At 35.7% G+C, this 12074-nt stretch overlaps 1 protein-coding gene across 1 annotated transcript in view; it reads right to left on the reverse strand.

The window, feature by feature from the left end:
* Positions 1-3143: 3143 nt before the first annotated feature.
* Positions 3144-12074, reverse strand: part of LOC132559235 (multidrug resistance-associated protein 1-like) — a 45279-nt gene continuing 36348 nt past the window's right edge. Inside the window, exons 20-29 of the mRNA XM_060223853.1 lie at positions 11442-11538; positions 10837-11207; positions 9727-10037; positions 8687-8886; positions 7626-7749; positions 6887-7135; positions 4727-4885; positions 4125-4291; positions 3720-3914; positions 3144-3413 (exon numbers count right to left, since the gene is read on the reverse strand). Coding sequence (XP_060079836.1) covers positions 3302-3413; positions 3720-3914; positions 4125-4291; positions 4727-4885; positions 6887-7135; positions 7626-7749; positions 8687-8886; positions 9727-10037; positions 10837-11207; positions 11442-11538 — 1985 coding nt within the window. The 3' untranslated portion in view covers positions 3144-3301. The remainder of the gene's footprint in view (positions 3414-3719; positions 3915-4124; positions 4292-4726; positions 4886-6886; positions 7136-7625; positions 7750-8686; positions 8887-9726; positions 10038-10836; positions 11208-11441; positions 11539-12074) is intronic.

The raw sequence follows: 12074 nt of genomic DNA on the forward strand, positions 1-12074 counted from the left end.
ATGGTGTTTGTTTTTTTAAGTGTTATTGGAATTGAGTCTACAAGTGGCTGTGCTGCTGACTTCAAGATAACAAGGTTCAACTATAAACATCACTGGCATTAGTATATATGAAATGATTAATATCGCACACAAATCACAAAAACCAGAATTATAGTTGGTAGACTCACTATTGTCTACCTGTAGCTATTGTTACATATTCTTACCTTTCTGAAACAAGTTTTGTAATATAAACACTTCACAGTCTAAATATACTAATCATTAATTTGTTTGGTTCTGAGGACCAAACATGTAAACAACGTTCCACAATAAACATAAAGTATACAGAAGAATTACCGTGTTGGACTCACTCCTTTGTACTCATTACCTGGATTTTTAGTGAGACCTCATGTATACTAATGGATCCATGGCTAGTTCATCAGGATTTCCACTGAATTGTGCTGTCTGGGACATTGTGCCTTCAACCCCAGTAGTGATTAATTGGTCATTTGAGATTTAGGTTCTTCTAAAGATTTCCCCTGCCTTGCTTACACAGTAATAAAAGATAAGCAAGCCTTACAAATATTCAGGATGCTCCTGCAGTTATCATGTTTAGACTGACAACAAGAAAAAAAGGGATCACAGCAATAGCTTATCAATAAACTCAAACTTCTAAACTGAGACTTTGATACGTCACTAAACCACAGAGCAAAGTTTTGCCATTCTCGGCCCCTATCGCCTGTGAAGCATATCGTTAGATCATGACAGAGAGAAACAGAAATGTTGGAAGATCAGAATGAGCCTCATAGCTTTTATAATGATATAAAAATCTACACAAATTATAAACAATTTCTTTTAATATACATTGTTATGTAGATTTGCATTCAATTATGAATAAAACATACAAATTCGATCCATATACATTTATAAGTATAGTCATTTTACAGTAAAACTACATGAAAAAATTACTAAATGTAAATAGATCCTATGGCATCAAACAAAAATATAACAAATCCTTACTACCTAACAAAACATACAAAGGATTTGGAATAGAGTTAAGGCGATATGCTACTTTACAATGTTTTTGTCTTATTTTTGTATGTATCGAAAATTTAAGAAATATGCTACTTAAATTATCTCTAGAGTATATACTATAAAATCATTCATTTTCGTAGGGAATTCATTTTCGATGTGTTCACGGGAACTCTTAATCCACAAACCATATGTATATAATGTATCGCAATTAGGACAAAATGATTTATAAAGCTCCATTCCCCCACAAAATCAAATGTTCATGAAATAGTGAAGTTTTGAAAAAAAAAACAAAAAAATTGAATCCCACATAAATTTATGACTTTACAGTAACTTTAAGTTAATGCTGCCATCACAGATCATACATTTTCCTTCTTAAATGAACTCTTTTGGAAGTAAAGTAGCATACACCCTTAAGTAGAGATTTGAGAAACATTTTTTCTCACTGAATCACAGAAGGCTAAAGGAGACAAACTATAATCCATCTATTATCATTTCAAATTGATATCCGTTCTATACCACCATGGATATTCAAAATAGTATTACACTTTGATTAAATAATTAATTACACACTGCCTATAAATATGAAATCTTAAATATAACCTCCACAAAGATTTGGTTTATTATATAAATGCAAGTAATATGTCAAAATGATTATGGCTATCTGAAATATTTTCTCTATTTTTCTATCACATACCCTTATAACCTCCACATCCTTTCATATAAAAAAAATGATAATGAAAGAAATTCATGAGTATGGCTGGACACATATTTCACTTTTATAAAACATATTGATTTTGTCACTCAGCAAAAACATTATCACAGATAAATCATCGACTAACAGTAGATGGTATGGTTTGATTTGATTAAGAAAATGTGCTATTTTGTTGAGCAGATCCTGCCATTGTTTCATTACATAATGGTGATGTCTTCATGATAGTGTCATTTGCAAACAAAAGAAGGGACATAACTCTGTATTTGGTGTCTTTCCATATAAAAATACACCTCAGCAGGGTTTATTTCAAAGTTTAAATAACAATACTGTGTTAATATATAAAGTAAATACAGCTTATAGTTTACTCATATAAAGGAAATTTATATATAAAATGTAGCACATGTATATACATTGGTATTCACTCCTTAACAAACCGACTTTAATATCATCCATCTCTTTAAGTATCACTTAAACATCCATGTAACATCCCTACACATCCACCTAGTTGGCTTTCTTATCAAAAATCAATTTCTATGTTTGCATGGAAATAAATAATGGGCAAATACACTAAAACCTTGAAAATAAGCCAACCTCAAAAATTTGTGCCTATCCTGATAATAAGTTTGCAGTGTCTTTAGTTTCTTATATAAATACACCTGCATTTGCTTACACTTAAAGAAAATAAGAGAATGCTTAAACCTTATCATTAAACCAAATGCAACAACAAGCTTCCTGATATTTGGTTTTGTAGAGTAACAGTACTGTTATAGCAGTGATAATTTGTAAATCTAGAGCATATTTCCTTCAGTGTAGTTTTGGTAAATTGGATCTGGTCACCATGGAGATTTTCACTTTGGGCTGTATATATAATAGAGCTGTAGTTATCCAGCAGTAAGCCTTAGGGCCACAACACCAGTTACCTCTAACTTAAAAGTTATGGGATGGGCTTATTACAGGACATATGAATATAGCGCTTGTTAGTACAAAATGCTACAGAAAGCAATATGGTGTACAGAAGGAGAGGCTTATTACCAAACAAGGGCTTATTATCAGACATTAGGGTTTAACCAGACAAGGGCTTATAACCCGTCATAAACTTATCATCAAGCATGATCTTATTATTAGACATGGACTTATTACCAGACATGGGCTTATTACCAGACAAGGGCTTATTATCAGACATTAGGGTTTAACCAGACAAGGGCTTATAACCCGTCATAAACTTATCATCAAGCATGATCTTATTATTAGACATGGACTTATTACCAGATATGGGCTTATTTCCAGATATGGACTTATTACCAGACATGGACTTATTACCAGATATGGGCTTATTACCAGACATGGTCTTATTACCAGACATGGACTTATTACCAGACATGGACTTATTACCAGACATGGACTTATTACCAGACGTGAACTTATTGCCAGACATGGTCTTATTACCAGACATGGACTTATTACCAGACATGGACTTATTACCAGACATGGACTTATTACCAGACATGGTCTTATTACCAGACATGGACTTATTACTAGCTAATTACAGTTCTGTTTTGGAATTCCCATACATTATTACTATACTAAGTTGGCATCCTTTGCCATGCTGTAGAATGCAGAAGATTTATTCTTGATTAAGTTATCTGGGCTGTCAAACTCTTTAATTAGTCCTTGATCCAGAACCATGACCCTAAAAAAATAAAAACATCACAAACTTGTAAAAATAAATAACTGAGCTGTTAGTTTACAATTTATAAGCAAAAAGGAATGAGTGTCAGCTCACCTATGTAAATATATGATATTTGATTGATATGAAAAAAAAGAACAGAATTATATAATCATGACCGTGTCTGCCTAATAAGATGGGAATTTTGCTTGGGCATGGACAGTCAAATATACTTATGCTATATAGATTTGAAATGGCCTGAAATGCTGAATTTCTTTCTAAATCACTATTCCAGGCAAAATTTGCAAAGATCTTTATTTTTTAACGTACCTGTCATAGTCCATAATGGTGTTTAGTCTATGGGCGATGGTGAAGATGGTGCAGTCTTTGAACTCCGTCCTAATGGTGTTCTGTATCAGATCATCCGTTTCCATGTCAACTGCAGCCGTAGCTTCATCAAGAATCAAGATCTTCGTCTTCCTCAGTAACGTCCGAGCCAGACACACCAGCTGTCGTTGTCCAACGCTGGAATTACATTCAAAATAATAGAACCCATAACGATAACAATAAGATAGTTTGTTGATCAATCACTTCAGAATCAAAGTGAGTTTAACACCTGTTTAATTCTGTGTGGTAGCTATTTCCTGTGGAAGATTTTTCCAAGATGCTTTTTATTTTATTCAAATTCATCCAAGGGTATAAAAGTAGAAGAATATGAACAAACTAAACATCTACCTTAAGTTCTCTCCCCCTTCTCCACACTCATGCATCAGACCCTCTGGAAGATCTGATACAAATTTCTTCAAATGAGCATGCTCAATGGCCTTCCACAGCTGATCATCTGTGTACACATCAAAGGGGTCAAGGTTCATCCTCAGTGTACCGGAAAACAAAACAGGGTCCTGAATGACAAAATGGATATGAAAAGTTTATCATTGACTGGTATTTTCAGAACCTTACAGACTTAATCTTTATACAGTGAACAACTACTTCTCTGGGTATAAAAAACAAAAAAGGATATCATTTAATTTTTATGTCAACATTTTTTTTGCACGTAAAGAATATATACCGTTGCTAGGTATCATCAAATCCAAAATGGTGGACAAGTATGTAAGATCATTGGTAAGGTTCCTCAAAGAATCGTGAATGATAATTTTGAAGCAGAATTCTGTTGTCCAGCCTTACCTGAGGGAGGATGGTCAGTATTGACCGGAGGTCATGGAGACCCATGTTAAAGCAGAATTCTGTTGTCCAGCCTTACCTGAGGGAGGATGGTCAGTTTTGACCGGAGGTCATGGAGACCCATGTTAAAGCAGAATTCTGTTGTCCAGTCTTACCTGAGGGAGGATGGTCAGTTTTGACCGGAGGTCATGGAGACCCATGTTAGCAATACTCTGGCCATCAATGACAATACTTCCGCCTGCCGGCTCAATCAGGCGGAACAAAGCCACAGTAAGGGACGATTTTCCAGCACCAGTTCGACCCACAATTCCAACCTAGTCAATGAAAATGATAAAAAGAATTATAAACAGGAGCTATGAATATAAAATTATAATCATTCACTATCATATATATCACCTATAGTGCGTAGGTATGTTTTGGGGTCAGATTTTGAAAAAAAATGAAAAAAGTGTATGTAATAAAAATATTGATTACCAGTTACAGCAGGGCAGCAGTTGATGTTTTGATCCACTGATAATTAGGAAACCACAACGAGCGTGACCCTTACCCATTTCATTATCTTATGAAAACAAATTTACACAGGTGCCTGACTTAACAAGCGTGAAAGGTAAGGCTAATTGGATAATTAACAGTTTTAACAGGTAATAGGTTGAGTATGAGGAGATTAATGACACCTTAATCTTCTGTAACCCGAACTTACAAGGACATTTACAAGAGTCCAATATTTTCTGACATTCTATCATACTTTGAATATCAGTATCAAGTCGCTCAAGGTCAGAACTCTACCTATAGAAATCAAGTGACCTGGGTCAGCAATAAAACAAATCCGTGCAAACATATCATCCTTGTCATGTGCAAACTGCACACCGATTGAAGGTCTGTTCTTTTTCTACAAGCTAATACCAAATATCATATCATCGACTCAGGAAAGATACGAAAAAGAAAAATAACGACAGAAAGATTCAGACTTGTTTGTTGGATAAGTAAAAGATAACTAGTAAAAGATATTAGAAAGGATGACGGATACGTTAAATGAAATATCAGCTTCTATTTAACAAAATATAACTATGTCGATAGGGAGGTTTGTTATCACTCAGACACCATGTCTGAACAACATCTAACAGATTAGAATCCACGTAATGTGCACAGTTTTTTTTTTGTAGAAAATAAATGTCCAAAGTTAGAGGTGCACACATTATGTAGCTATAGGATTTTCAAGGTTATGGAAAAATTGAAGATTCTGTGGGACTGCCATCATGGTTTGTCAGGATTATAGGGTACTTAAAACTGACACAACAAGGATTTATTTCTAAAAGATTTACATGGTGACTCCCACAAAAGTACGATGAGAATAAAACCAGGTGTTCTGGAAGAGTAAACATCTTCTGCATCATCGATGACACTCAATGCAAGTAAGTAATGTCACGTTCTCAAATGAGAATAAAGTATACAACAACGGAACCACCAGACAAACTAATGAGCATCAAACACATCCAGCTTCATATCACACAACGGAACCACCAGACAAACTAATGAGCATCAAACACATCCAGCTTCATATCACACAACGGAACCAACAGACAACCTAACGAACATCATACACGCCCAGCTTCATATCACACAACGGAACCACCAGACAAACTAATGAGCATCAAACACATCCAGCTTCATATCACACAACGGAACCAACAGACAACCTAACGAGTATCAAACACGTCCAGCTTCATATCACACAACGGAACCACCAGACAAACTAACGAACATCATACACGCCCAGCTTCATATCACACAACGGAACCACCAGACAAACTAATGAGCATCAAACACATCCAGCTTCATATCACACAACGGAACCAACAGACAACCTAACGAGTATCAAACACATCCAGCTTCATATCACACAACGGAACCAACAGACAACCTAACGAACATCATACACGCCCAGCTTCATATCACACAACGGAACCACCAGACAAACTAATGAGCATCAAACACATCCAGCTTCATATCACACAACGGAACCAACAGACAACCTAACGAGCATCAAACACGTCCAGCTTCATATCACACAACGGAACCACCAGACAAACTAATGAGCATCAAACACATCCAGCTTCATATCACACAACGGAACCAACAGACAACCTAACGAGTATCAAACACGTCCAGCTTCATATCACACAACGGAACCACCAGACAAACTAATGAGCATCAAACACATCCAGCTTCATATCACACAAAGAAACAGAATATCTCTTAATGCAATCAGTATGGCAACCATTAACCTTGACCTATATTCACCTAGTCAGACTCACCTTTTGACCGCCCTGTATTTCACAGTTAACTCCCCTTAGTACAAGATCAAGTCCCTCTCGGTACCTTGTTTTGTAGTCATTGAACCTAACATGACCTTTATCGGGCCAATCATGTGGAGGTCTTCTGAAGGGCAGAACCCATGCTGCCTCAGTCTGTGTCTCTGCATATTCCTGAACACGTTCAACTGACACAATGTTTGTTTCCAGGTTACTTGCTTGTTGTACAAGCAGGTTTAAGGCTGATGTAATCTTAAATAAAAAAAAATGTGAAAACTTAGAAAACAAATGATCCTTGTGTTGACAGTGCTGAAAATAATCTGTACTCAGTAAGTAGGGAAGTAATTATATATAAGTGAAGATGTAGACCAGGACATGGATCAAATAAAGAAATTTTCATCAGATGTAAAAATGGGACACAATTAATTAAACTTCTCAGTTGGTTAGTTTCAGGTTCAATGTCCATTTTCCCCACAGAAATCAGTGTTCATGATTTCCACATCAGACATGAAGCTACATCTATGGTCCAAATTGTTAATCACAATGCAGTGAGAATTGTGACTTCAGAAAATTATCTAAACATGATGTCATGAAAGTTATCTTACATGTGTGTTGTGCAAAAATATCACAACAGCGTATAAAATTTATATATTACAGACGTAATACACAACAATATTACACCAGGGTATTCACAGAATTGTACAATTGTGTGACAAGACAGTTATGTAATATATACACATACCGACAGAGCATAGGACACGGAGAGGCCGACTGTTCCACTGCTGACATCATTAGATAGCACAGCAAACAGAGCCGCCGCAAACACAATCAAATTCCCGACAAACTCCAGTCGAGTCCCCAGCCATCTGAACATTAAAAGTAAAACACAGCTTTAGGTCTATCAAATATAGTTGTGTACATGAACAATGATGGTAGCCTTCAGACACTGTTGTCACTGATTGTTCACAACCATTCAATAATAGACAGGCGTCTCATACTATAGACATACTGCTCTAACAAAGACTTTTGTATTTATAATAAATGAAAGCCTCTATTTTTCTGCCATAATCCAGAATTTCAACTTTCAATAAAATGAAAATCACCATGTTTGAATTTCAAATGTATACGCCAGAAAACTGACTTAAACCTGAAGCTTCGACAGATAAATGTAGCCTGATGGCTTACCGGGAAATGGTGTTCCATCAAATTATATAAATCATAGCAGAAACAAAATCAACTATTGGTTTCATTTTAATTCTAAATTTACCGTTGATCTATAATTGACACATTTATTGTCAGACCTAACGTGTATCTTTAGTTAATAAGATTTATGTTGATGTGGTGAGACAGTAAACACTAAATATAGGTGAAGCAGGATTACAAACTGACCAGGAAGATTTCATCTCATTTAATCACGCAGTAAACAATTGTAGGTGTATCTATTTCTATATACGTATTATCTATGTACCTATTCCTATGTAAAGTTAGTATGTATTGATTTACGGATTGTATTGGTCAGCAATGATTTAACTAACATCAGCGTAGATTTATGATTCAAGATACATAGGTTAAGTGGGGGTGATCAACAGTGATTTTGGCAGGGTGTTAGTGAGACGACAGATTTTGAGGTTTGGCAGAGAAGAGCGGGAAGCGCTGGAGAAAGAAACACCATCTCTCACAACTATGACAGACTCTACTTGTACCTAATACAGCTACATGAGAGAAGAAACAAAGGCCTTATACTCAATCAGGCCACATAAAATTTAGCAATGTTTTATATTTTTATACAAATCTGTTGTTTACCTGTTGGAGGCAATCCTGGCAAAGAAAAACAGAATGTTTTTGTCGACTCGCTGGACAGAAGTTTCTATAAATCTGTCCTGTTGTCCGTACGCTCTTATGGTAGATGCACCAGCTATAGTCTCACTGAAGTGGGTATAGATCGGGGAGCGAGTTGTAGACTCAATACGTTGTAGCTGACGAGATGTCGGCACATAGAATCGCTGCAACAAGTCATTCCGTGATGTAACTTAGATATTAACTCAAAACAGAAACTCCATAATCATAACTTACTATAGAAAACTTTTTAAGGTTTTAAGAATTACTTGTACCCTCAGAGGTTCAGACATTTAGTGTTATGAGGATTTCAGTGTCTGCAAGATATTATGGATTGAGATATTTTTAAAGAAAATTTTGTATGCGTACTCCTATCACAACACTGAATCTGATGTAAAATTTAGCTAGGCTTCCATTCAATAATAACTATCGTCTTATTTTGCTGGTCAGAAACAAAACATTTTCAATTTTCTTCAGATATTTTCATATTTAAGAAACATGACAATGACCTGCTAGCTTATCAAAAGACATATAACATCAACATACATTTTTTGACTAGGTTTGAGGTCAACATGTGTTATGTTGAACCAGCGGAGTAATCCGTTCGGCCGACAGTTTGAGAGTTCAACAAACATGTGCTCAAGCAAACTTTTTTATAATTAACCTAAATCATATAAAATAATACAAATGTCAAATTTAATCCTTGAATATAGCTTTGACTTGAAGTCCTTCCAAATTTTTTTTTAAATCTTTTGCAAAATAAGCCTTATTTATTAATTTTTAACTTAAACAAGACATTAGGCTTGAGCACAAAATTCATGCTTGAGCATGAGGACGGTTTCATAAATACAGGCCATGGATTTTTAAATTTTATTCACTACAGCAAATTATAGAAAATAAATATTATAGGTATGACAATACTATTTTTACATCCTGGTACGATAATGTTGACCAATAGAAACTCTTATCTTACTATATCACTGGTATATCGATCTTTGTTGACTTACCTGCGACAAGTAGTAGACAACAAAGAGGGGTATGATAACACTGAGGAAGATCGGAGTACTGTAAGTGATGATAACAAACGTAGCCAGCGTGCCGAAACATTGCTGTATAAAAAACCTGGTTGTTCCTGGCAGAATACTGTCTATCGTCTCAATGTCCCTAGAAAACCTGTTTACAATACGTCCAATCGGAGTTGTATCAAAGAAAGACATAGGCCCCTTCATCACATTTTCTAGCATTCCGAGATGGAGCTTGGCTGCAGCCCTGACTTGACACAGAGATGCTAGTAATGAGTAGACCATTATAAGAAATGCTGTATGAAAAAAAAAAGAAAAAAAGGTATTTTATGTTAGGCATTGTCATGTCAATCTACTGTGATTATCAAGTAATAAGCTGTGAAAGCCAATATATAAACTCTGACTCAAAGTAGAGGGGTGGGCTTATTGACAGACAATAAAGCTGTGGAAGCAAATATATAACCTCTGACTCAAAGTAGAGGGGTGGGCTTATTGACAGGCAATGAAGCTGTGAAAGCCAATGTATAACCTCTGACTCAAAGTAGAGGGGTGGGCTTATTGACAGACAATGAAGCTGTGGAAGCCAACATATAAACTCTGACTCAAAGTAGAGGGGTGGGCTTATTGACAGACAATGAAGCTGTGGAAGCCAACATATAAACTCTGACTCAAAGTAGAGGGGTGGGCTTATTGACGGACAATGAAGCTGTGAAAGCCAATATATAAACTCTGACTCAAAGTAGAGGGGTGGGCTTATTGACGGACAATGAAGCTGTGAAAGCCAATATATAAACTCTGACTCAAAGTAGAGGGGTGGGCTTATTGACGGACAATGAAGCTGTGGAAGCCAATGATAAAGGATCTGCTCCCATTTCTACATGACCTTAATTCAATCTCTGGTAACATTTTTATTATGATTTTTGCATTTTAAAAGTCATTTTGTACATTACATAAAGACCAGACAGCATACACACTCTCTTTCACACACAATATCATAAACATACGTGTGTAACATGCATCACATTAATACATTTCTGGTAACGATGAACTGCAGAGTAGTGTGAATGTAAATATAAAACAATCAATACAACTTACCTTGTCCAATACCGAATGCTGCATAACCCCCTAAGTAGGTGTAGTTTTTGTTCTTGTATGCGGTGGTGTTGGCGTTTGACACATTTGCGAGATCTTTGTCGTCTGTCCAAACACTTAACCAGATATTGGAACCCACGCTTGCACCTTGGTAGCAGATAAATAGCAGAAATATGATTAATGTGGCAAGAAGTCCGACAGCTCGGGCATACCTCATGAAAATTTTCCTTTTTACAGCACCTTCCTGTTGTGTTTCTTCTTTTATCAGAACATCTTTCTCCTTGTTGGTTTTAACTGGTGCTGTTTTCTCACATTTTGCATCCACAGCTGTTGAAATCGACCTGGCCAGATTTGGTTTGCTCTCTGAAGTTTTCCTATGAAAATTACCAAAATGCAGATTGTCAGTGGAAATTCTATTTGCAAATGTTTCAAGATAGGGAAACAAAAAAGTCTTCATAAGCCGGTTATTATACTATATTTAATATCATCAGTGATAAGTGGACTGTCACTGACCCTCTGAGTATACATGTATAATGACTTGGCCACTACCCCACACAACTTTCTGAAACTTTTTACTAAAACCAATATTCAGGACATTGTATACTTACCTTTTCCGTGCCCTAATGTGAGACTCGTCCCCAGACGTTGCTGTGTCAGAGGTTACAGACTCAAGTCTTTGAAGAATCTTACTTTTTACTTCTTGAACTGAAAAATCAAAAACAAAAAATTACAATGAAAGAAGGGAAAAGAAACATGAAGTTGTAATTTAAAGACAAAAGTGGCTTGAATTAATGAACTTTACATAGAATCGAAGATCCTGTCTGTGACTGAGTTATATTTGAATTCCCCTATGTGCTATATTTAGACAGCCTAATCTTTATTGGCAGGGGTCAACATTATTTCCACCAATTTCGCCTGTCCAAACTGACCTTAGGAAAGGTACAAAACAGTCATTAATTTGTCAGCTTACACACAATATCCCTTTAATTAACCATATGTATTGGCATTAAACGAGTTTATTTTGCAAATTTCATGATTTGTATCAAGGCTAGAACATTTAACTTTATATTTGTCACTGAAGACCAGGAAATAGATTCTAAATAGTGTAAAACTTTCTCAATTAAAATTGCTAGTTCAATGTTTGCCAAGTACTATTATACAGCAAAAACAGCAAAAATAAGACAACATAACCCTTTACACATTACTTCATTCAGGTCACTGAATTCAGGTCACTGGTCAAA

Source organism: Ylistrum balloti, unplaced genomic scaffold (genome assembly GCF_031769215.1).
Source record: "Ylistrum balloti isolate Yb309-2 unplaced genomic scaffold, AGI_CSIRO_Ybal_v1 Utg370882, whole genome shotgun sequence".
NCBI lineage: Eukaryota > Metazoa > Mollusca > Bivalvia > Pectinida > Pectinidae > Ylistrum > Ylistrum balloti.